Source organism: Sceloporus occidentalis, unplaced genomic scaffold (genome assembly GCF_023333645.1).
Source record: "Sceloporus occidentalis isolate IW3139 unplaced genomic scaffold, rSceOcc1.0.p SCAF_41, whole genome shotgun sequence".
Classification (NCBI taxonomy): Eukaryota; Metazoa; Chordata; class Lepidosauria; order Squamata; family Phrynosomatidae; genus Sceloporus; species Sceloporus occidentalis.
Genome location: NW_028317021.1, coordinates 4,221,956 through 4,248,405, shown reverse-complemented (window position 1 = coordinate 4,248,405; position 26,450 = coordinate 4,221,956). Strand labels below are relative to the sequence as shown.

Here is a 26,450-nt window from a genome sequence, read left to right as displayed (position 1 = left end):
AATCTTTGTACAAGGCAAGGATGGAGAGCGTCTGGCCTAGTGGTTCCCAAACTTTAGTCTTCCAGATATTTTGGACTTCAGCTCCCAGAATGCCTGACCTTTGGCCAAGCTGGCTGAGGCTTCTGGGAACTGAAGTCCAAAAAACCCCCATAGAGGACTAAAGTTTTATTTTAGTATTGAATGTTATTTTATGTTATTGTTATTTGGGAATTTTAAACGTGTGGGGGAGAGGGACAGTGGATTTTATTCTGTATTGTACTTTTACCTCGATCCAACCAGGTATAAATTTATTATTATTATTATTATTATTAATTCTGCAGTGCAGATGTGGCCTCAGTGTCGTGGCTTAAGACTTGGACTACAACTCTGGGGATCCAGGGTCTGAATCACCACTTAGGCCTGAAAACCCACTACGTACTTTTGGGTAAGTCACACACTCTCAGCCTCAAGAGGATGGCAAAGACCAACTCGCTCTGAACAGAGCTTGCCAAGAAAATGTGGGGACAGGGTTGCCGTAAGTCGGAAATGCATTGAAGGCACACAAGAAGAGGATGCCCACTGGAGGCAAACCTATCCCTTTTCTTGGCAAGGTTTGTTCCGTGGGGGTCTGCCCTTGCCATCCTCTAAGGCTGAGAGAGTGTGACTTGGCCAAGCATGTTTACATGGCCAAGCCGGAATTTGAACCCTGCTCTCCAGAGTCACAGGCCAACACCCAAACCACTGCACCACGCTGGCGCTCCTAGGCAGCATCCACACTGGAGAAATAACCCGGTTTGGCACCTCTTTAACTGTATCTGGCTCTGGAATGCTGGGAGTTGGAGTTTGTTTCCATAGCCTTGAGCCAGAAAGAGTTAAAGAGGTGCCAAACCTGGTTATTTCTGCAGTGTGGGTGCAGCCTTAAGTTAGGCAAGGTGCAGGAAAGAGAACAATGTATTCCCTATTGGCTACAGTGTAACCATAGCAACACAGTAGCGCTCGAGAAGCCATGTCCAAATCCCGCCCGCTGATTGGCGGATTCCAGCAAGCGCTCGTGCCTCCCCCGCGCCTTGCACGCGCCTGGTCCTGACTCCGCCCCTGTCTGCGTCAGCTGGGCGGCCATTGGCTGGCTCCAGGCCCTTCAGCTTCCTTTCTCTTCCCTTCGACGCCGCTGGTCTTTCTCACTCAGGCCGGGCGCGCACCCGAGGGAGAACGCGCGCGCCCGTTTAAAGCGATACACACCTTTTCCTCCCTTCACCGCCACACTGCAGGATGAACGCGGTTTGGCACCGCTTTAACCGCTATGGCTCCGTCCTAGGGATTTGCAGTTTGTGGTGGCCCCCGAGCTCTCTGGCAGAGAAGGCCAAAGAGCTCACAACATCGGAAATCGAAAATAAAGCTGCTTGGGGTCACTTTGGAGGAATGCTGTTTAAATAGGGAATCATGGGGCTATATTTGCCCATAGGGAAACATTGAATCTTTGCCCAATGTTTCCATATAGGCAAGTCTTCCCCAATGTTTCCCTATGGGCAAGAATTTTCCATTGTATCCCTATGGGCAAGTATTCTCCAACGAGTCCAGCCTAATCGTCTAAGAAGGATGCCGGGAAATGTAGTCCAATGGGAAGGGACGCCGGGGGGGGAGGCGGCGACGACGAGGGGGAGGGCGTTCGACGGCCCCGCCCCCTTTCCTCCCAAAACAACGGCCGAAACCGAAACCGAGGGCCCAAGGCGCGTGCGCCTTCCTCGAGCCCCTCTCCAAAGGGGGGCGGGGCCAAGGAGAGTATAAAAAGGGGCGGGGCCAGCCGCCAACCCCAACAAAACAAAGCCGAGAGGCGAGCAGGGCGCGTGCGCGCGGGGGGGGGCGGGAAAGAAAAGAGGAGGGGGGTTTAGAAGGGCAACGGCGGCGGCGGCGGCGGGATGAGGCGGTCGCCTGAGGAGAAGTCGGGGCGACGGCGTCGGAGGCGCGAAGGGAGCACTATGAAGCCCGGCGGTTGGAAGGCTCTATGACCCGCCTCAGCGTTGTCTCCTCGCCGTGAGGGAAGAGAAGGAGGCGGAGTGGGCTTCTCTGAGGGGAAAAGGGCGCCCCTCAGGAGCCCCGCCAGAGTAAGTCCGCGCTCCCCCCTTTGCTTCAGGGACCTTTTCTCCCTGAGAGGTTGACTCTTTGGGGCCCGCTGAGGGAAAGGGGTCTTGTTTCCCCTCGCAGACTAGGCTTCGAAGAGCTTCGGAACCGCCCCCCCTCGGTTGGGTCACACTCTCTCAGCCTCGGAGAAGGAGCGAGAATAAAACCAAACCCCAAAAAAAGGGTCGCCGCGAAGTCCAAAAAGGACTCGGAGGCACGGAACAGCAACAAAGGCAATACTGAGGCTGCATCTACACTGGAGAGAGAACCCGCTTTGGCACCGTTTCAACTCTTTGTGGCTCCAGGCTGTGGAATTCTGGGAGTTGGAGTTTGTTGTGGGGCCCCGAGCGGAGCGGAGCTCCGCTCGGGGCCCCACAACAAACTCCAACTCCCAGAATTCCACAGCCTGGAGCCAGACAAGAGGGAAAGCGGGACCAAACCGGGTTATCTCTCCAGTGTAGATGCAGCCAGAGTTGGAGGCATACCCCACCCGCAACGATCCTCTAAATCCAGTGGCTCCTTCACCCCGATCCCCAGCCAATGTGAAGGGGCCACTGTCTTTCTCCTGCGACCCAGGCTACCCTCTTCCACCCCCAGAATGCCCCTGAGGCAGCAACACTGCGGGGGCTGGGGTTTCTTATCAACTGCCCTCAAGCCACGGCGATCCTGGGCCACTCTGGGAAAGAAATGGGGGCTGCCATAGAGAGGGAGATTCGCTGGAGTTCGGGGTGAAGGACCCCTGTGAATGTGGACAAACCGCAAATCAATCCAACCTTTTCTTTTGACCCGAGAGGACATCTCTCTAGGAACTGCCAGGTCCTCCAGTGCAACTCTATGGTCAACATTTGCCAGACGTTGAGGATAGAATCATGTTGGAGGACCTACAAATGCCCAAAGAAGTGTCTTCTCTAGGAACTACTAGGTCTTTCTGGACAACTCTATGGACAACTTCTGGCAGAGTTGTGCTGGCAATTCCTAGAGAGAAGGTATGAATCAAAGCTGCAAATGTGGAGGGCCAACTCTATACCACATTTCTTTGTCTTGAATCGCCCGCCTTTCATCCCGGAGGTCCAGGAATGGCATTCCTCCCCGGCTTCAAATTTTCTTTCTTTGCCTTTCTTTACTCCTTCCTGGGACATCCTGACTCAGCGGAGGACATTTCGAAACCCTATGGATCCTGATTTTATTATTATTATTCTTTATTTATATAGCGCTGTAGATTTCAGCTTTTAAGAGGAGCCTAAATCCAAGAAGAAGTGGGGCTCAGCATTAAGGAAGGCAAGTCAGAGCTTTTGCCTGGCAGATGGCGAACAGGACCAGTTGAACTCTTCCCAGCTGGGAGAAAGCCAGAGGAAAACCTCACCCACGTGGAGGGAGAGAAAAGGCCTGTTTTTCCTCTTGTTGGCAATGCCAGGAGTGGGGCTGGCTTGGCTTGCTTGCTGAGGAGGCTGAGCCTAGGCTGCTGCTGGCACACTGGGATGGCAAAACCCATGCTCAGCTGTGGGCTGCCCCTCTGGAGTAAGGCCTGGATCCTTGCTAGGGAGGCCAGGGGCAGGATGGCTTTGGTGAGGGGAGATGTCGAAACTCTGGGGCGAGATGGACAAAGGGGTTTTGTAGCACTGTGGAGATGAATTGGAAGAAAGTTAGGAGCAGGAGCTTTCCTGGTTACTTCTTAGGTGAGGTTGAGGTTAGTTCTCAGATGCATGGATTTGAGACTAAGTGAAAGAGAGGAGTGGGGAGCAGGAGCTTTCTAGATGAGCCAACTTAAAGTAGGCTCAGGTCTAGGAAAGCTCCTGCTCCCTGCTCCTCTCTTTCACTTAGGCCCAAAACACCCTGCAGAAACCATGCAGTTTGAGCCCACTTGAACTGCCCTGGCTCAATCAATGCTAGGGCAGTCTGTGACTTCTAGTTTGGGGAGACATCCAGCCTTCTCCATCAGAGAGCTCTTGGCCCACAACCCACTTCAATCCCCAGGATTCAAACTGGATGATTTCTGCAGGGTGTTTTGGAACCTTAAGTCTCAAAAGATCCTACAAGGGTCTCCCTTTGCCCAGACTCATTTTCCAGTCAGGGCAAAGGGAGTCCTTCTCTTGAACGCTTCAAGATCATCCTGTTGCTTGCTCCCTCCTCCATTACAAAGAGGTCAAGAAGGAAACAACCCCTCCCCCCCATGCTTGAAGGCCGGAGGGCATCTCTTCCCCTTGATCTCAACCATGGCTTGAAGCACCTCTCCTTCAGCTGGGCTGCTGAGGCTTGGTTTGGTTTCCTCACATGCCTCCCTTCCTTTCCCTCCTGTCTGCTTCCCAGGGTTTCTTTCTTTCTGTCTGTCTGTCTTTCTTTCTGTCTTTCTCCCAGCATCAACTTGGATGTTGTTGTCGATGGATTTCTCACCTTCCTTTCTTCTGGGATGTATTAAAACAAATGATAGGACTTGCCCATAGAGAAACTATGCTTCCTCATAGAGAATCATTGGAAACTACATGCCCATAGCAAGTATTTTCCAATGATTCCCCATGGGCAAGTATGTTCTCTCTATGGGCAAGTATTCGCTAATGATTTCCTATGGGCAAGTATTTTCCAGTGTTTCTCTGTGGGCAAGTATTCTCCATTGATTTCCTATGGGCAAGTATGGTTTCTCTCTGGGCAAGTATTCTGCACTAGTTCTCTATGGGCAAGTACTGTCATTTGTTTTAGTCCATCCCCTTCCTTCCTTGCCTGTACTGGAAGGAGGGGGGCTTGGGTTGTATTCTGTTTTCTGGCTCCAGCGGAGGGCCCCCAGTCTGGAGGCGTTGAAGAGGAGGAGGAGCTGGTAAAGCCTCCCCCCTTTCCTCTTGGTCCCAGTTCTCCCACTTTCCCTTTCCTCAGAGGCAGTTGCCGGGGGGCCTTTGGTTTAGGTTCAAGAGGCAAAGCTGGCTGGCTGGAGCAGGGGTCTTCTCTCCTGCCTGTTTGTCTGCCCTCCTCCAGGTAATCTGCTGCCCGAAGCAGGCTGGAGGTGCCCGTCTCTCTTCAGCAGACTGGGCTCTTGCCATGCCTACCACCTTTCTCTTTCTGTGGAAGAAAAAAAGCGACATTTCTGCCAAGGCTCCCAGCTGTTGTTTCTCTTCTTCAAGCGAAGACTAGCAAATACAAAGGAAGGGTGGGAGGGAGATGCTGGGGGAGGATCGGAGCTGGCAGTTGGCGGATTGCTTGCGGGGGGGGGGGATACTGGGTTGAGGAGCAAACTCTTAGCAGACTAGAGTACGCATCGCTTCAGTGTGTCTTCACAGAAAATGACTTAGTGCTATCTCGACTAAAGCAGTCTCTTACTTCTATGCCTTAAAATAATAACCAATCAGTTAACTTGGCACCTTTTGTGTGTCTCCCCATAATACATTTTTGGGAACTTGACCCAAACAGTCCAGGGCCTGTGCATGCTTACTCCGAAGTCAGTTCTGTTGTGTTCAGTTGGACTGGTTCCTAGCTCAGCAAGCATAAGCTTCATTGTCTTCGTGTTTATTGACCTGATGATGTTGTGGTACCTTGACCGTTTGGGTCTGACAGCACAAATGATAGTGTGAGTATCACATCTGTACACATAATGTATAACAGAAGAGTGGAAATGCTATGCATTAATTTCAAGTAACTTGTCACCCGCATTATTGACAGACAACATTGAGCTGTGGCTCAGTGACTAGCTGGAGGCTCTTTAGACCTGGTGCATGCAGATCTTGTTCTGTTGCAGCCAACATGCTTAAGTATTTGTTTATACATCCGGGTGCCGAGGGAAGACAGCCCATGCCGCTGAAGATTGGCTGCTGCTTGCCTACCAAGAGTATGCCTTCTTCATTCAAATGATGTCATGTTGGCTGGCAGAAGAGCTAACATGCCATACGTTCCGTCGATCAATTATATGACCGTCTGTAAATAACGTCTTTGTTCCTCCAGTATTATTTTTATCTGACATTTACATCTAGGAGGAGGGGCTCGATCAAACAAATTGTCAGGTTGTTATAGCAAGATGCACACAAACACTGCTTTAAATGGGAATGGCTTGTGGGGTGTGTGTGTGTGTGTGTGTGTGTGTGTGAAAGTTCCTTCTGCCTTTGGAACCATTTTGCCACCTGGGCTTGACATGTACTGCTGTATCTGATTTGTACAGCACACGATTGGGACATTTAGAATGGTAGGACCGAAACTTATCTTGATGACTTTTCAGGCATTTACAGTAAATAGTATTGTCAAAAGGCACAATGGACTTGATTTTTCCCCCCAGCGTTGTTAACTGAGGAGCTCAGTCATGACGGCTGTTTGTACACATGGAAGGTGTATTTTGTTGTCCCTAGCACCTTGTCTATTACTTCTTTTAAGCTTATGTTTTAAGTAGTTTTTTATACTGGTTTTTATACTGTAATTTTCTACTGCTTTAATCTCATTTGATTCTTCAATTTTGTAAATGGTGTCTTTGTTTGTTGGTCTTTGACCATAAATGAAAATATCCTTCTTTTAATTAAGACAAGGCTGGAGGGACAGGTGACTGATGGCAACTAAGAGTGAGAGGATCCCCATGTTAGTATGTTAGCGGAAAGGCCTGTATGTCTTCTTTATTCAGACTTCATTGGGGGTGTAGTTCTTTGGAATAAATGCAAATACCTTTGCTATTGTAGTCAAGCAACCCGGGCTGTCCTTCACTCACAAGTGAGCAATAGGCTGAAGTATCACCTGCACAGCCCTGACCAAATCCTTTTGTTCTATATATCTTTCACTCTTTAAGTTTACTTTAATATTTAGTCAAGGAGCCCAGAAACTCCTTCCATTTCATCCCCTAGCTCAAATTCTTTTGTTCTATACCGATCTGAGGCCACCAAAAGTCATTGTTCCTTTGCCCTCTGTGTAATCTATAGCTGCCCTTTAGTCTGGGCACCTAACACTCTTCATTGTGGGGCTTCATATGGACCCCAAGAACCACTGGTGTCTTACTTGGGTTTCTTGGACTATTTCCTCTCTTGTGCTCTTTGGAATCACATGTCTGTGTGATATCCCTAGTGAGATGAGCTCTATAAAGCATATCTGTATAAAGGTTTTTGCAGTGGATGCTTCACCTCCTGCTGAAGCATCCATTGTGGCTTAAAACTCAGCATCGGTTTGTGGTATGGCCCATGTACACTGTGAATTCAGGTGGTTTTGTTTTGTTTTGTTGCCTAGCATGGGAATGGGCCTCTTGTTATTGATCCATGCCCACAGTCATGGAACGACTGGCTTCTTGCTGACCTTTTGGAATTTGGGGGGTACTGTGCCATCTAACACTGAGTGGTCACTGGTTATGAGTTGTTGGCTCCAAACCCAGTGGGCTACTTACTCAGTTCATAAGTTTCAAGCCTAAGGGATTGTGGTGAGGATTTTATGGGTCTTGAACCAACCACAACTTTTCATCCTTTTTGTCTTAAATGGCTTTCTTGCCCTGCCCCTCTTTGGGTCCAAGGAGAAATCTTGCTCTGGAATCCTGTATCCCAAAGTCTGTTTTGTTCAGTCCTTTTGAGCTTAGCTTCAAAGTCTCCACATCACCATTTTTGGCTCTTGTTGGATGTATATGTCTTTTGGTTGCTTCTAGACAGTGTTGTTTTTTTAAAATTCCATATTATCTAGATAGCCAGGATTATTGTCCCCTTTTGAATTTGTGACCAAACCCATGGCAGCCAAGGTAGCCTGTGCCTACTGTGAGTTTGCAGGTATCCATCACCAACCGAGAAGGAAGTAGCTTTGGATTTTCTTTACTGAGTACTCTGAGTTACTTTGAAACATAGTAAATATGCTATGTCAATATAGTCAATATACAACTTTGATTCTTTCTTTCTCTTCCTCCTAAAGTTGCTGTAAAAATTTATCTTCTACAAACCTTGTTTGTCCTATCCGCTGCCACTGAATCTTAAATAGGCACATAACTTCCTGAGCTGTGCTTTGCCTTTTCCCTTGTGTGTTTATGTGGTAAATTCTGTGAAATACATCATTTTATTGCTTTAAGTATTTGCAGGTAGCTCTGAATACCTTTTTAATTGAATTCTTCTCCATTATACATTGCAGGGTGAAATAATCTGAATTTTAAATGAAAACATTGACCTGCCTGGACCCTGGGAACTGCAGGAGAGCCCCTTATTTCTGTCTTTCTGCTTCACAAGTATGACACTGGGAACATGAGATAGGGCCTTCTTGGTAGCTTTTGGAGATGTCCTCCATCTTGTTGTCTGTTGTTGACAGGCAAATGCTTTTTTTATCCGGACAGGGTTTTTTAAGATGGCTAGCTTTTAAGACAAGGGTTGAACTGTATTGTTTTAGGTGTTTTTATCACTTTTAAATTGCTTTAATGTGGGTATAATTTCATTCTATTCTAATGTCAGCTTTTAGTATGTTTTCAATTACATTGTAATCGTTCTAATTTGTATGCTGCCTTGAGTCCCAATTTTGGGGGAAAGGTAGGATATAAGTGAAGTTGTTGCTAACAACCCTTTTTTTGAAAGTATATCATCAATCTTCTCTAGCCTCCCTTCCTTTTTCCAAAAGAACAAATCTTGTGGTAGTGTGGCATTTGCTGTGGATAAAGGCAGGGAAATGTGGGGGTTCTTTTTTCTGTAAAGTGTAAAGAAGGGCATCATGGGCTGGGGAAAAAGGAGGAAAGGACTGCCTTAACTAGCATCTTATTTTAGTGTGGACTAATACATCTGAGAAATGCCACTGAATAGTTTACATCATCTGGAAAGACTTCCAGTGTGTACTTACATCACTGACATCTGATCATTCTCATGGTGTGAGATTTAAATGATAAACTGTCCTGTTCAAGATGGCATCATAATGCTAGAAAGATGTGCATGGGTTAACTATGCATGGGTAAGATAACCAATAACATTGGGGTGATAATAATAAATAAAGAGTTCTAAAACCTTTTTGAAGTAGCTTTTTTAGGTAGAGATGTGAAGGCCTTGGGGAGGGGAGAGCCATATACTGTATATGAAACACCCAACTTCTCAACAGATTCCAGTTATTCCACTAGAAAAAAAAACTTCTTCAGAATGAGTAAAATGCTTTGGAAGACAAGGTTTTACTCATTCAAAATGCTCTGTCTGACTATGCTACTAGCTTAATCCTTCAAACTGTAACTGCATGAAAGTATTCTCTCAAAACAACACACTCTATTTTGTCTGTTAAGAAAATGTAAGGTTTCTTTTCCCAGTTTTCCCCCCCTTCTCACACAGCAAAACCTAAGATACATATGCTGAGAGAGCATAGAATAGCAGCAGTTTGTAGCTCTCTCTTAATATAGGACATACTCACAGTTCTGTTTATACAAAACTAAGGTTTTTACTATTCTGAAATTTAATCAATAGGCCAAATAGTATTATTTTATCTGCTAAATGGTTACAAATGAATCATGTTACATTTTTCCATGGCTTAAAAATTTGCAAACTTGTGCATCTGTACATGGGGGGGGGTTTTCTATAAATTGTTTTGGTATGCTTTCAGATGAAAAAAACGTTCTAGCATGGTTTGCACACTATTGGATTGCCGCTTGGTTGATATTAGCATTGTGAGAATAAATAAGCTAATTAGATTTGTTGAGCTTGCAATATATAAAATATCGTAATCTTGCCACAAACAGGTTAAATGTTGATAGCCCCTTTACACTGCTATGTCAATTCAGCTCCAGTGGGTTTACCTAGGACTCTGGACTGGAAGCAGGTATTTTTAGTCTGCGGACCCTGTTTATACGTTCTTAGGAGCTATGGGTATCACATGTCAACTGATACATTCACAGTGAGGAATGTATTACCACTGAGCTGAAATAGGGATACATTCCTCACAGTGAATGTATCCCTGCTGCAGCTCATTGGTAATTGCTGTCCCAGAAGCAGATTTGTAACAAGCATCCTTCGTCCTTGTGGTGATAACCCTCTGCTGTGTTCCTGAACTTGTGGCTTTGACTTTTGCAGAGTTGATTATTTGTGGATGTCATTAATATGTTCTTGCTAGGAATCTCTCAATCCTCTGGCGCAACTCTCTGGTCAACTTTTTAACCAAAGGTTGCACTGAAAAACCTAGAGATTCCTAGACAGAGCACTCTACTGGGCATTTGTAGCTCCTCCAGTGCAATTCTATGGTCAGTGTCTGGCAGATGTTGACCACAGAGTTGCACTGGAGGACCTAGAGATTCCTACAGAGATGATCTCTCGGGCAAAAACAGTGTTTTTGTTTTTTGTGGTTTTTCCACATTCACAGGGCTCCTGTGCCCCTAACCCCAGCGAATGTGGGAGGATGAGTGTATTATCTTCCAATGATTCCTCTTGAGTAGTCTGATATGTTAGGGAAAATTGACAGAAGAAGCTATGCTATACATTTTATTTTTTAATTTTACATATACACTCTCAGCCTCAGAGGAAGGTCATGGCAAACCCCCTCTGAACAAATCTTGCCAAGAAAACCCTTCCTTAGGGTCGTCATATGTCAGAAATGACTTGAAGGCACACAATAAGTATTTGTCTAAATTTCAACTGTGTTTCGAGTTCGGGCCTCCAGAGGTTGAACTTCAGTTGTTGTGATTCTTCACCATTAACTGTGCTGGCTAGGGCTGATAGGAGATGTAGTCTGTTAACATCTGGAGGCTGTACTTTGCCCGCCCTTGTAATAAACTGCAATTTCATTGTGATGTCCATCTGCTGCCTCTATTTTCTCCAGCCTTATAGCTGGCTAGATGGTATCTCACGCATGGCATTATTTGTGCCAGACGTGATTTGCGAACTGCTGTTTTGTATGTGGAGAGGAGAGCATGCAGTGCAAAGAGTGGCATATAGAAAGTAGGTGGGCAGAATAATAAATCAGGAAATGGTAGACATAGTTAGCTGCCACATATGTTTGCGTACCCATTTGTAATGGGATGGCTTGACTGAATGACGTAGAGGGCTGCCCATAAAAAGGCCTGCTGCCTGTGGGTTTCAGATAGACTTGATCTAGATGCGTAATCTCTCAAGCAGTGTGGGTAAAAATGGGTGCTGTCTTGCCTCTTTTCTTTCCCTCCCACGATGTGAAGGGAAAGCAGGACTGTTTCCAGCCACTGAGGAATGAAGGAGGTGTCCACAGCTGCTGTCTGTATTTACAATGGTATAAAGCTCAGCACCTTCCCTAATACCTTTTATGCCTTGAGTTGGTGTTGATGCTTATAAATGCCTGGGAACAGAATCAGAGGTGCCTGGGTGGTAGGACATCTTCAGTGTTGTTGTTGTTTTTCCTGACTCTGGTACAGTGGGAAAACATTTACCCCTGGCAAGGAAATGGTACAGACCCCTATTTTAATAATCCTCTTTCTTAGTCTTCTCCCTTTTCCTCAGGGGGTCCCCTGTGCTGGGAATCCTCAGAGGATATTGCTCCTGTAGTCCTCCTAGTGGTGACCCGTTCCTCTCTCTCCCTTTTTGGGATCCCAAAGAAAGCAACTTAGTTAACTAATATAGGGAGAGATCTTACCTGTCACCTAATGTGCATACTTGTTGTTGTGTTCTGTTAATGGTGAGATGTAAAAATGTGTGTTTGGAAATGTATACTGTAAAAAAAAAAAACAACCTTGGAGAGAGCCTGATACACTTTCTCTCCTTTTATTTCAGGTTTTAATTGATTCTTCTGTGGCGTTTGTGTGGAAAGTGCCACACACACTCCAGAACAACAACGGCTTTTGCTTGCATTTTCCAGTGTTTCTTTTGCCAGCAAGTTCAGCAGAGTTGTAATTCTTCAAGTGCCAGTCCTGATGAGAGTGAAGAACCAGCGACAGAGATGGTAAAGATGACAAAATCCAAAACGTTCCAGGCTTATTTGCCAAACTGTCACCGAACATACAGCTGTATCCACTGCAGAGCCCATCTAGCCAATCATGATGAACTAATTTCCAAGGCAAGTGGCCTGTCTCTAGATCTCTGGAGTGTATGACTTGTTGTCTATTTTGCAAACTGTTCTTTTTTTTTTTTTAAAGAATTATTAACACTTTAAAATCACTAGATAAAGTCATAAAAAAACTATAACAAGTGAGATCAAAAGTTTTCAATCTGATTGCTTTAATGGTGCAAAACGTCCAGCAATAGTGGCATGTTTGAAGGCCGTGTTAGAAATTCACTGAGTAAGTGTTTACATACTTTCTTTTGGAGGCTTGGTGTTGCTGCTTGAAGAATATTTGGAAGAAAGTTTCCATTGACGTTAACCACAGTGGTCAAGGCTGATGACTACTTTGACAATGTGGCTCACTCTGAATATTTTGGAGTGACAAGAATGGTAACAGGAGACTTCCAGAGACCATCTACATGTAACCTAAGCTATGTACAATAATTTCCAATGGAAAAATTAAATATTCTTAATATTCAAGTATACAGCAGCTTCTGTTGTATTCTAGGCTGAAGCACAGTCTAATCTAAAATGTAACAGAGTTTTGAATAGTTTAAAATGATTTCAAGAAGCCATTTGATATTTTATAGGAGAGGCATTCCTGAACAGTGTGGGGAAAAAGAGAGTTTTCTGTGTGTTCTGCAGCTAGGGTTTTTTTCATATATTCCTTGTAGAATATGCTTTGAATGATCACTGTTTATGTCGTTTCTTGTTCTTTCTTCCTTTATTTGTTCTTTGAAGAACTTGGTTAGCAACTTTGAATCAGAGTCCTACCTTGAGATCAAAAGATATGAAGAAACCTTTGAGGGCAGTTGTTCCTCTACAGAAAGATGTCAGGAGGTTTTTCCCCCCCTTTTGGTCCTGGGATTAGATGGAATTTTATCCCAGACATATAGGCTACCTTTCACATTCATTTGATCTGGATCACCTCTCTTTCATTTGCCTTAGAGAGGAACTTTGGACCTCAGGAAGAGAATCTTTTTAATATGATCCACATTTTTCTTCACAGCATTGAAGTCCAAACAAACAATAAACATAAAGTAGACATGTTGCAGTTTATATACAGCCACTGGCAAAGATGTCGCTACAATACTGGTCCATGAAAGGAAAGGAAAGCAAGAAAAATCCTGCTGTTTTATTATCCAATCCATAACTTTTCTTTTTCTTTTCCCATTCTTTACCAAAGTTAGGAAAAACATTATTTAAACCAAACATGCCCTGTAACTCTTCAAGAAACTTTGTACCTCTTATGAGTTAAAATGCTTTGTCTCCTATTTAGGTGGAAGCATTTTATATTTTGAATAAGTCTATCACACATAACACGTTTTCAGACTGACAGTTTGTCTAATATCTGCCTCCTTGAATTGTTAACACATTTTGTGTACAGTTGCTGACCATTTGTTACATACATTGTGTGGGATTTGGTTATATAATTAAATATTGTAGCTAATATTGTTTGGGTAATAACAAAAGGTGATATTTTCAGCCGCATTTGTGAACCTTGTCAGTATCTCATTTTTCTAACGGAATACTTTTGCAAAGTCAGTGATACAATGGGCCTGGAATAGATACAAGTAATCTAAAGGTGTAAAACACAGAGTGTTTCTGAGAGAAGCATTTCCAGTGCCATGAGTCATGATTGCCTTTAAAATAAATCCAAACATTTCTGGGTTTGCAGACTGTTTGCAGTAATAATGATAATCCCTCACACAACTGAAAAGGAACAGGGAAGATCTGATTTCCATTATACCTTGAACCTTGTTTTCCTTCTTGATTTTAGTTTTCTTCAGTAGTAGATCTGGGACAAGAGATTTCATGGGAACTGCAACACTTATCTTTGGTATATTGAATCCCTATATTGGGAGAAAGGTGGGATATAAGAAAATAATAATAATATAGGAATACCATACTCACTACAAAGAGCTATACAAATGTAAATCCAATCACTTCATTGAAACTGATGCTTCTATTGTATACAAATTATATAAGGAACAGATGTGGCTGCTGGGGAATGTGATATTACTGGCTATATGCTTCTTTACTTCACTGCTCTACCAGTCCTGCCACAGGCTATTTACCTAGCCTAAGTAACATGCCAGAGCTACAACTGTGGGTAACATGCTATGTGGATTGGTCATTTTAAAATGAAATGTGAGTTGTCTTTTAACAGTAAGGCTGTTTTAAATGATAGAAAACATGAAGCATGCAGATTCCATTTTCCAGAATGAAAGTGCTATTATGGAACAATTCAAGTTAGCAAAATTTCTTAAGCCATATTATAATTAAAAATAATAATTAAAAAAATGATGTGACTGTAAGCCACACATGGGGAGCTTAACCTCTCCCTTTCTTACCTGTACTGTGCATGAATATTTCATTGCATTGGGTTGGTTGCAGACTTAGTCATACTTAGAACAGACTGGTTGAGATCAAAATGGGTCTTAAATTAGTCATGACTAAATTAATCTGGCATGCTATTAAGAGTCACATTAGGAAGATATTTATTTATAATCTGATCTGGACCTTGCAAAGAGGTCTAAAACAAATTAATATTGAACATGTGTCACCATATAGAACAGAATATATTCTGCAATAACATTTGACATCTGTATCCTGTATTCTCTTTGGGCCTATAACTATTATTCAGCTACTGTTACTCAGTAGTGATGAATTCTGGAGGGCCTAGATGCATACTAATCTGACACAGATTATAATGTGGTTTTGATTATGTAGTCAATATAGGTGAGACAGAGTCCTGATTTTACTGCACAAGTTTAAATGTGGTGCTTTTTCTAAGTAGCCATGCATCTGAAGTAAGTTCCTGTAGATTCATAGATGAAGACTGTGGGATATGGATCAAGACCAGGAAAACTAATAATAAGGACCATATCACAGAAGAAAAAACCCCATCAATATTCATCCTGTTACTAACCATGTTCAGACAGCTGTGGAAGCTCAGAAGCAAGGCATGGAGGTGCTAGTAGTCATTTGCTGGTTCATAGCACTTGGCATGTTTCTGAACATGGAGGGCCAGTCCTTAGTTGCACCTTTCTGCATAAATTTCTCTCATTCTCTGCACCTTTTAAAGCTGACACTGGAACACTACTCTGGCAGGACTCAGCCCCAGAAGCTTAGAATACCTTTTAGTACCTTGCTTTGGAAACCTCACAAGATGGATGTCCTTTTCCTTGCTCCATATAGCATGAATTTGCCTTGTTTTATTAAAGAACTTAAATTCTTGGCAAGGATGGACTTAATGGCAGCCACCAGCTGACAAGTGTTGTATTATGTAGGAAGAGGCACATAGTCAAGAAACTTGTTGAGTTATTTATTTAAATAGGGTGTGTGTGTGGTTTTTTGGCGGCTCTGTGGCCATGTTCTAGAAGAGTTTATTCCTGACGTTTCGCCAGCATCTGTGGCTGGCATCTTCAGAGAATGCTGACCTGGAAGAGAGTAGGGTGTGTGTGTGTGATCCTGGGTAAAGAGGAGTGATTCCCATGTTAATCTGGATCACACAGTGTGTGTGTGTGTGTGTGTGTGTGTGTGTGTGTGTGTGTATATATATATATATATATATATATATATATACCTACTCTCTTCCATGCCAGCATTCTCTGAAGATGCCAGCCATAGATGCTGGCGAAATGTCAGGAACAAACTCTTCTAGAACATGGCCACATAGCCCAAAAAACCCACAAAAAACTGGATGCCAGTCATGAAAGCCTTCAAATTCATATTTATTTATTTTATTTATTATTATTGAAGGAGAAAGAGTTGGGGAGATCTCAAGAAGGTTATAAAAGCAACTTAGTAATGGTCACATTTTGTCTTATGGCACATTTTCCCACCAGTTAATACACTTGCTGTTAATTGCCATGAAGTCAGATTTGACTTATGGTGAACCTGTGCATGAGAGGTCTCACAGAGTTCTGGTCATCTCCATCCCTTCTTAGGTCTTGCAAATTCAGAGCAACTATGGCTCGCTTGACTAAGTATTCATCTGTAATGTGGTCTTCCTCTTTTCTTATAGCCTACTTTACTGAGCATTGCTGTCTTTTTCAGTGAGTCACATCATCTCACCATATGTCCAATGTATGACAGGCTAACATATTAGGTGAAATAAATATGTATTTGTCCTCAATCTGACAATTGTATGGAAGGTGGTATTTTACGTGCTATAATGAAAATCAATATGGATGAAAGTGGAATTTGATACTTGCGTAAATGAATCAAAAATGCATTTTTTAAAAAAATCTAAAGTATATCACCTGTGATGAATCTATATCTCCATTCTGATAATATTGATACAGTTCTTCCCCGTGTTTTTTTTAAATGGGGATTTCAAATACTACCCTGTACAAAGATTTATAATAGTTTCCCATCATTATACTTTTGAAATATTTTTAAAATATGGACAGACAAGACCAAAATGTCACTTTCAGATATTGTCCCCAATTTACTTTTCAGGTAAAAACATACACAAAAACTATTGACAGTTGGCAGTTTGGATATTTATAGTGTTGCAAATTCCCCCTAATTTGTACATGAAATAAAATCATGCCATTTTGTGTAAACATTGGTAGTCAAACAGGTAGAAATATATTTGCTGCTTTCAAATGGGAGTTATTTATTTATTTATTTATTTATTTATTTATTTATTTATATTAAAATAGAATTAAATCGCTACAATAATTAAACCAAATTCAATATTAAAATCCAATTGAAAAGATTAAAATGCTTAAAATACATTAAAACAAAATCACAGCACCCTGTCATCTGCCTTAAAAACTTTGTTTTAAAAGCCTGTCTAAACAAATAGGTGCCTTGCAAAGCCTGCTTTTAGATCAAGTTGCTATGCTTTAACCAATCTATAGTGTACAAGTAAATGGGTACAATAATATCCTTGAGAATGTTTCATTTTCCTCATGCATTTATTTTCTCCTATTTTGGGAACATTTTAACCCAGCCTCTGTGACAGAAAACTGGCAACATTTCCCCCATTTTATTTAATGATGTATCAAGTACAGAGACTGCCCCATGTTTCAAAAGAAAAATAGCTATTTAGAAATAACTTGCATTAGCTACTCATTTCTGAATCCCTTATAACTGTATCGCTTAGCACTCTGAGTGTTCACTGGATCGTAATAACCTTGTATGTGTTTCATTTATCTTACACCAGTGCCAGGAAATATTTTATCAGATATTATTTCCATTGAATCACAAACAAATTAGCTATATTTTCCCTGACACTTTGTCATTTGAACTGCTGTAATTGATACATTTTTTCTTATTAATTTTCTAACCTGACACATGGTCGAATTCGTATCACAGTGGGCCCTTGTTATCCACTGGGGTTTGGTTCCAGGGCCTCCTGTGGATAACGAAATCTGTGGATGATCAAGTCCCATTCAATCCAATGGCATAACAAAATGGTGTCTCATATAAAATGGAAAATCAAGGTTTGCTATTTGGAATTTATTTTTAAGCAGTGGATGCTTGAATGCATGGATAAAAAATCCATGGATAAGGAGGGCCAACCGTACATCCTTAATGGGATCAGCATTTTCAACGAAGAAAAGAAAGCTAAATGGGTCACCAGGCCAGAGTAAAACAGAGTTGCCAAGTCTCTTCTTATGGCAGAATGTAGGAACCAGCAATATCATCCAGGAGCCAGATTGGTGAGAGATATGGATCTGAACAGAGCAATAAGAAGCTGTTCTTTTGTTCTTATAGGAGCATTCTAACCTGGTTCTCTTCCGTTTCCCCATACTTTACTGGCTTTTCAGGCACCACTGAATTTGCAAGTGCCTTGTTTCAAGTTAGGTTGCTATTCAGTATAGTCTTGTGACTGAACTAGGCCATTGACTGGAAACCTGCTGCTAGAAAAAAACTCTGTCCAGCTCTGTCAAAAACTTTTTTTACACTGAGAATGTGGTTGTGAATATTCTCTTCAATATTTCAAACTCTTCCAAGATTGTCATTAGTTCTCTGTCCTTAATCATTCCTGCCTCATCAGATAATTTTTATGTAACAGCACAATCTTGGAATTGTATTTAACATTTCACATTATTAGAAACCAAAATAACTACACCAAAGCGGTTGAACTTTGGCCATATTGTGAGAAGATATGACTCCCTAGAAAGACTATAATGCTTGAGAAGGTGGTAGGAAAAGAGAGAGACCACATACCAGATGGATAGATTAAATCAGCCTTAGGGCAGCCATAAGTCAGAAACGACTTGAAGGCATACAACAACAAACCATATTATAATCAGTACCCTAGCAAAAAAAAAAGTATCTGTTGCAGCAATGCCAAACCACTATACTTGAACTCAGTTGGACAGGGACAAAGGTTGCGGATAAAGAATGCGTGGCTCCAGATTATGTTGGACTGCAACTCCCATCAGCCCTTATACTGAGTATGCTGGCTAGTGCTGATGAGCAATGTAGTCTAGCAGCATCTGTTTTTTCTACTTCTGCCTTAGGTCAAGACTTGGGTTGAGATTAGAACTCATACAGTGGGTTTTCAACTTCGTGAACCAAATGGAAAGTCATTACTTAAATGAGAAATGTGGCTGAATGTTCACTTAACGAATTATCCTAAAATGTACCAGCTTCAATGTTCAAGCAGGATGGGAATTATTTTTTAAAGATTGTTTTACAAAACAAATGTAATAGCTCTTTATTGGGAGAAATCTTGTTTTGTGATTTTACACGATACTTTTAAAACCAATTTTTACAACTATATCTTCTGTTCTTTTACAGTCCTTTCAGGGAAGCCAGGGACGAGCCTACCTCTTTAATTCAGTGTAAGTATAATTACAATTCATATAGTCTCAGGAATAAGAGAAAAAATCTATTTAACAGTAGTAGCACAATGTATGATTGGCTTGTTGGAACAGTTTACATAAGGACATAAGAATGATACTACTAGATTAGAAAAACAGTCCATCTAGACTGCTTCCTGTAATGCCAAGCAATCTCTGGGAAGCCATAAACCAAGAGTGGGCATTTTGGATTCACACCAACCCTAGCTAGCAGAGCCAGTGGTGAGGAATGATGGGAGCTACCATCCAACATCTGGAGGGCCACACTTTGCCCAACCCTCCTATTAAATAATAAACCAGTGTGTAGGGAGCTATTTTGAAGCTTCTACTAGCTTATGCTTGAAAGCAACTCAAATGTGAACGTATTTTCATTGTCCTAATGTAGAGTAGCAATATTGAGCAAGCCTTGGTGGCATTTAACTCCTACTTTGTATGAGATGGGAATGCAAATGATCTTGTCTTTGAAATAGCTTCACTTTGTGGCCAGAGGAACATTTGCCCCAGAATTCATGTTGAAGTGATCCTGAGACATCACGTGAAGTTTTGTCCAAAGCTTGATGCTTATGGGAGGGAACAACTATGAAATAGTTGACGTTTCTTTCCCTGTCTCTTCACAGGGTGAATGTGGGCTGTGGCCCTGCAGAAGAGAGAGTTCTTTTGACAGGCTTGCATGCAGTAGCAGATATTTATTGTGAAAACTGCAAAACCACTCTTGGATGGAAATATGTAAGCAATTCTCCATTTTGGAGCCTACTTGGATATAACTGCTCAGTTCTGTCTTTTCCTTGGGGCAGGATTTGTTCAAAGGTGGGACATATCTGCATCATGTTAATCCAGGATGCCTTGTGCTCTTGTCAAGACTCATGGCTTGAATATAAATCTGCTGACCTTAGCCACTAAGTCTTAGTGGGAGAGGACCAGATAACTGGAGGTTCTTCTTTTCCTTATTCTCAGCACTGCTTTCATTCCCTAACAGGGCAGGCAGTAAAAAAGCAGCATCAAAGTAGAGACACGAGAGTGTGTGTTTGTGTGCATGCACACACGAGTGTTTGACCTCTCCACCAGGATCCCTGCTTTTGAATTTGCACAGAGTTCATCTGACCTTTGTGTATTTTGTATCAGTCCCAGTAAATGAAAAGAAAATAACCTAAAAATAAGCCCATAGTGGAGATAAAACAGAAAAACTATGGAGACAGTTTTCTGTGTTTAGCCAGAAGAGCAAAGGCAATGGAATGATTAGCAATGTCACTTCTAGATTTTGTAAACTTAAATACATTTTACATGAAGAGTGTGACTAAGTGTGTGTGTGTGTGAAAGAGAAATGGTGTGTGAATGAATGTATCTGAGGGAAAGAGTCAGAAAAAGAGCATTACTGAGTGTGTGTGGGAGAGAATTAGTGTGTGAGAGAAAGTTACTCATGCTGAGGGTGGTACCAAGGGGGTGTGCGAAAAGTAATGCATGTGTGACTGTGAGAAAGAAAGGGTGTCACAGTATGTGTGTGTGAGTTTGAAAATGTGTGTGAATCAGTGTCTGTGAGGGAGGGACAGAGACCATGATTTGATACTGTGTGTGTGTGTATGTGTAACTGGCTAAGAAAGTGTGAGGGGGAAAAGCAAGCAAGAGAAAGCATGTAGCTGAGTGTGACTGAGAGAAAGGCTTATGTGTGTCACAACCAAAGAGATAAAGGCATTCTATGTAGCACCTTCTGAGACAGAAAGAAATTCCTCAGAAAAATGGGCCAGTGTGTCAGGGAATTAGTGTGAATGTACCCTTGTGAGAGTGTGAAAGAAAAAGAGCAAGAGAAACTGTGTGACTGAGGTATGAAACAGACGGGCCAAAAGGACTGCCGTTGGCCCATGTTTGGGGGTGTGGCATTTAGACAATGCACACCCCAAATACGTCTGGATGCCACCCTGATGCCACTCTTTAGTTATCTTCCGTTTTTTAAAATGTTTTTTTTAAAAAACTTAAGTAAAAGTTCAGCTCACACATAATGAAATGTTATCAGACAATCAATAAAAAGACCTTTCCAAAGTATACAAGGAAAGATGTGAAAAGGTAAAAAAGATAATTATTGTATCATTGTATTAATATACCAGGTTTTTGGGTACATTTGCCTGAGGACGTAATATACTTAGTTTGTCTGTATTACTATTAACATACCAGGCTGCATGGAATTTTTCAGTGTTTCTGCCACCATTTTTTGAAGAATGTCCTGTATACGTGAGGTGAGTTTTACCTTAAGCACCATGGACCCTAGCTAGTCTTTCCATTGTGAAACTGACAGAGCATTTTGACCTCTCCAGTTTTGTTCAGTATTGATCAGGCTGTTATGTGACCACTTGAAGAACCACAGTCATGGAGGGAGAGGTTTAAATGGTATTGGACTTCACCTCTTAGAAGTCCTCACCAGCATGGTCTATGGTTAGGAGTTCATATTAGAGTCCAAGAACATTTGAAGCCTCCTTGCTTGAGAACCACTGATGCAGAGAGAACTGTTTATGGAAGTGCTCTGGCTCTACCCTTAATGTTAATGTCTTGTTTGAGATGAATATGTAACACAAAGCTGTTTTTCCCCCTCTGTTCTTGCCTAGGAACATGCATTTGAGAGCAGTCAGAAATACAAAGAAGGAAAGTTCATCATTGAACTGGCCCACATGATCAAAGACAATGGCTGGGAGTAAATCCGAACAGTGCTCTTTCTTTTGGGACAGTTAATTTGTGGAACATGCTTTATAAAAGACTAGTGCAAAAAGGATTGTGGTTGGGGCAGTTCAGAAAAACCACTGCATCTTTTTTTTTTTTGGAAACTTCCACTAAGTAGTGTAATTTTGTGCCCCTCACCTCATCCTGAGGCCATCTTTTTGCCTTTCTTTCTTTGTGTATGTTCCCCTCTTTTTGTATATGTATTCCTGTGTGAACAGTTGTTTTGGATGAACTTTTTCTAAAAGAATTCCCTAATTGCAAATTACTTTTACTAGTAAGTATTTCTCTTTGGACCTTTGCCTTTCAGTGTGTTCCCTTCTACTCTGCATGCTTTTTACCGATCACCTGCCCCAGAGTTTTTTAGGAGGCCTGTGTGAACAGTCCTGGAGAGAATGTATGGAATGAACATGACTTTTTCAAAAATGTCTGTTGCAATGAAAAGTATTCAAATAATCATTAGTACTTCTAAGAAAGCATTGCGTATTACAACCTGCGCAAATCTTTGGACCTGATTAACGTTCAGTCGGTTTACTGGCTGAAGTTAGTAAAGATTTGCTTTTATACAACGAGAGAGAGTGAATGATAGGGAAGGGGATACCATTAATTTGCAGTGATAACTAAGACAGTAATACTGTAGAATAGATGACCTTAATCACTACATTCCTAAGGGCATATTGAGTTTGCTCTTTTTAAGGAAGAATGTCTAGCAAAGATCAAAAGACACACAAATATGCAGCTGTTACTTTTAATATGTCGGTGTGACACATTTTGGGTACTGTACCTTTAACAGGGACATGTACATCCATTGAATTTTATGGCTGGTTCCATGTAGCTGTATGTTTTAACACACTGGACAAAGGCAGTGATATTTCACTGAAGTGGTCTGCTGTTGCAGTTCTTAAACACAGCATTATTTTTCTGTGCGATAAGTGGCCAGAGCCTTTAGCTGTCGCCCTGCCTGTGAGACATTGGCATTGACAAGCAGGGGAAAAAGTGGCAAATTGACTTAATTTCTTCATTTAAAGAAAAAGTAGCAAGGTAGTTTTTTAAAAGGGGTGTTTGATTTGCTGGCTGAATCATCCCTAAGCACATTTTTGTAATAAAACACTTATGTGAAAGAAACATCAACTTGTAATTTTTCCCAGCTGCTGCTTTTAAGTGGAGTGACTCAACCAGACACTTCCACGATGTGTATAAAGCGTGCAAAGTTTACACACGAGAGAACTTTTGTGCGCACCGTTTCGAGGTTTGAATACTTTTTACGTCATGGATTTTGCATTCATATTCGTTCTAAGATTTACATGAGGAAAAATGTATGGTATTTTACACTAACACTACATAACTGCTGATCGCATGAGTTCTGTGGGAAGCCTTACAGTGGAACTTTTACATGTTGTAACAAAGCTTTGCGTTGTCTCTCCTTAGCTGCTGCTAACATCCTCTAATAGGCTTTCGAATCTATACTGCACTTTATCTATTCCTTTCATGTAAAAATAGGAGTACTCTTCCTCTGAAGATGATTTCCCCTCTACCCCCATCTTGGTTGAGGAGTTCTTTCCCAAATAAACCACCTGGGAAGTAGTATGGTTACACTGTGATGCAAAGAAGAAGAAGATATTGAATATATCTATGTAAATGTGTTTATATAGTTACCTCTTAGGCATTCAAATCCAAAGAGCTGTACTAGTGACAGCTAGATTCAGATCCTCTTTTTACTGAATGACCTTTATTCTGGTGCTTTATTTAATGCAAATGAGTTTTTTGCTCCATAAACCTTCAGTCTAGCATTTGATATAAAGTGCAGTGAACCAGATTTCACCTTGATTCATATCAAATAGTTTCAGCCCCCATAGATCTGCTACAAGAAGCTGAGGTTCTCAGAGAGGAGTTATTTGCTGCGTAGGGTGTAGGCTTGGCCCTGTGGTAACTTAGTAGTAACCGCAGCCAGAACAGAGCCTTCCTTTCTCATGGACTAGGAGTAAACAGCTTGGAAAATGGTACAGGCAGACACTTTGTGTCCTGCAGGTTTGTGACACAGAAATGGCTGCCTAAAGTGCCCTGACCAGAAACTCTAGTTGAATTTACTTACTTTATAGTACTTTTAAAATTCTTTCATCTGGAGGCCTGGTTTCCTTCTCTTCCCTCTGGTGCTCTATGACTATAAAGAATCTGAACTACATTTCCCTCTGGTGTAGTATCCACTGGCAATATACTAAAACGATAAGCAGTAATGCCCCTATCCTTGGTTTACGATGTTAACTATAACTGGCTCTGAATGTGGTCCTAGAGAGAAATGCTACCTTCTTACAGTAGCAGGCTACTTGTTTGGTGCGTTTCTGTCCCCTGGTAGTATATGAAGAAGAGGAGAAATTTTAGGTTTTTCAGAGGTTTGGAGAGTAGTTCAACCTCTTTATCAGTGCACCATTTGTATTCCAAACCTGAATAGTTGAGGGCCAGGCTGCTCATTACATGAAAATGTACATGTTGGGTTTTCTGAGGCTGAAAAAGAACCTTCGTGATTCAAAGTAGAGAACCAGCAAAGAGCAGGGAGGGCTTGATATTTTTGCCCCACTGCAAATCGCTTCCCCAAGCAGCTTTCTCTTGCAGGGCTTCTAATGCCTGTTTGCATTGGAAGGAAGAGAAACTGTAAGAGTTGGGGGGAAGGGTTGAGCCTTTGCTTAACTCTTTCCCCATTCCTACCAGAGTTCTCCTGAGGAGTTTGCATGTCATGTGTAGCTTGGGGCTCTGCATTCACCAGTATGGTCGTTTTCATCAAAACGTTTTTGTTTCACCTGGATGCCAAAAACTGAGATTAACACGAAAGCTAGCACCTAGAGCATATCAAATTGCTGGAAGGAAATCTAGTGCGAGTTAATAGTGCCGACAAAGCATTGGAGAATACCAAACAGCAATATTTTTAGGGATTCAGAAAAAGGGAGGGGGTAGTGGTAGAGGTAGAGGATTTTAAACCTATAACCAATAGGTATATCAAGTAGCATTCCCACATTGTGCATCTGTGAAGAAATGGACTCTTGCTTGCCAGTGTTGGAGGTTCATTGAAACTGGGTGCTTCTGCTTGGCAGTTTTGGTGACTGTTGAATCCAGAGACTGCTGGATGTTGGTTGATATATCAGTCTGGTTACTGAACTTTCCAGCATTACAAAAAAAAAAAAAAAAGCATAATACTTGAAGAACATTTTACAAAACATTTTCCCTCTAACCATACTTTGTAATGTATTCTATTTAAGATTTTGCGTGTTCTTTCTGGGTAAGTTTGCGCTTTCCCTCCAACTTGAGCACTTTTGTTACCTGTATTGTTTTTATTACTGTTGGTCTTAACATTTATTTTATATATATATATTTTTTATAAATTGTAACTGCAATTTTTGTGGGCATCTGTGTGTGTTCTCTACTAGTCTCTCTCCCCCACCCCCTTTCCTTTTTGGACTAGATGAACTGACTACAAGCTGGTTCTTGGGGAGAATGTTCATTGGCACATGCAAGAATGTGCTTGGCAAAATGTACATGTATTGAAGTGTGTGTGTATGTGTGCGTGTTTGTTTGAACTCCACAGCCATGGTTATCATAAAATAACAAAAAAATATGACATGACGAAATGCAGTTTGAATATTTCTCAGAGCTCTATGTAGACTGTCCCTATGGACAGCTGTGTAGAGGAAGGGATTCGCAGCTCTGCACAAATCACACCGACAAGCACCTAGTAAGGAAAATACTGGAAGTAGTAACTTCATCAAGATAAGATGTAACTTTCATTGTGGTTGCATTAGTGAGGTTTGTGCTTGTGATCAATGTGAACAGGGCTTTGTGCATTTGAACCAGAGCTTGTACATGTTACCTATTGGACTTTAACTCTCAGAATCCTACACTCAACAACTGGGAGTTGTAGCCTGAAACAGTCACATTTCCTTGCTCTCATTTGAACTAGCCTTGGCTGCCATCCCTTCCTCATGTTCTTGCTTCTTTGGTGTAAGCCATTACGATAGTGAGAATTGACATTGTGTAGCAGTTACATCTTGGAGACTAATGTCCATGGATGCCTTTTAACCCCCTAAAAGAAATTCCACATTTGCCGGATATTAAGTTGTAACGTTCACGACTTGTCCCAAATTAGAGCTTGCCTTTTTGGTGTCACCAGTCTTGTTGTGCATATGGGTTTGACTTGCTGTGCTATTACCATGAATCCATTCTGTAACAACCTAAGCAGAAATGCAGCAGGCCCAGCCTGTTATGGAAGGGGACTAGCAAGCACTGTCTTTGGTCTGGCCTGAGTTTATGCTATATTTTGAACTTTGTAAGACATGGCAAGTTGATAACTATCAATGCCTCTAAATTGCTGCATTACTTACTGGAAATTCACTTGATGCCAGCTCAAACCAGATGTCGTCATAACAGTGCTTACATTTTGAGGAAAAAGAAGAGCCCATATTGGCGATTAATATGAATGTTATTAACATGGGTAAACCCCTTTTGATTTCTAATGACTATGAAATGTGAGATTTACAAAATATGGCTTTATTTTTTTGAGTGAGATAATAAGCGACCAAGATAAAACGTGTTTTATATTGACATTCCCAGATAGCAACATTTTAATATCCACAGATATATATGTATATGTATATGAGAAAAATGGGGCGAGAATGAAATGGTAGGAAGCAGTCAAGGGTCATTCTTTAGTAGTGCCACATTCACTGTTAGCATAAAAACAACCCGTAAATATATGTTGTAATTTAACAGATTGGGATTTCAGAGAAGCCTTAGATGGCAACTGAATTGTGCCTCGTTGCTGAAACACTTTAAAACATGCTTTCTTTTTGCGGCTAATGTGGCTTCTTTCTGGTTTTTGTCCTAGCAATACTGTACACAATTTGTTGTTTCACTTTATTGTATCTGTTTTGAGGTATCACAATAAAG

General features: G+C 41.7%; 1 protein-coding gene across 1 annotated transcript; it reads left to right on the top strand.

Annotated features, from left to right (window-relative positions):
* The first annotated feature begins 1,882 nt into the window (after positions 1-1,882).
* YPEL1 (yippee like 1) lies at positions 1,883-26,450 on the top strand. The gene is made up of 5 exons (XM_089489783.1): positions 1,883-2,081; positions 11,718-12,000; positions 18,751-18,794; positions 19,430-19,538; positions 21,407-26,450. Exons 2-5 carry the CDS (start codon positions 11,884-11,886, stop codon positions 21,494-21,496), a joined length of 360 nt encoding a protein of 119 aa, XP_089345909.1. The 5' UTR covers positions 1,883-2,081; positions 11,718-11,883; the 3' UTR covers positions 21,497-26,450.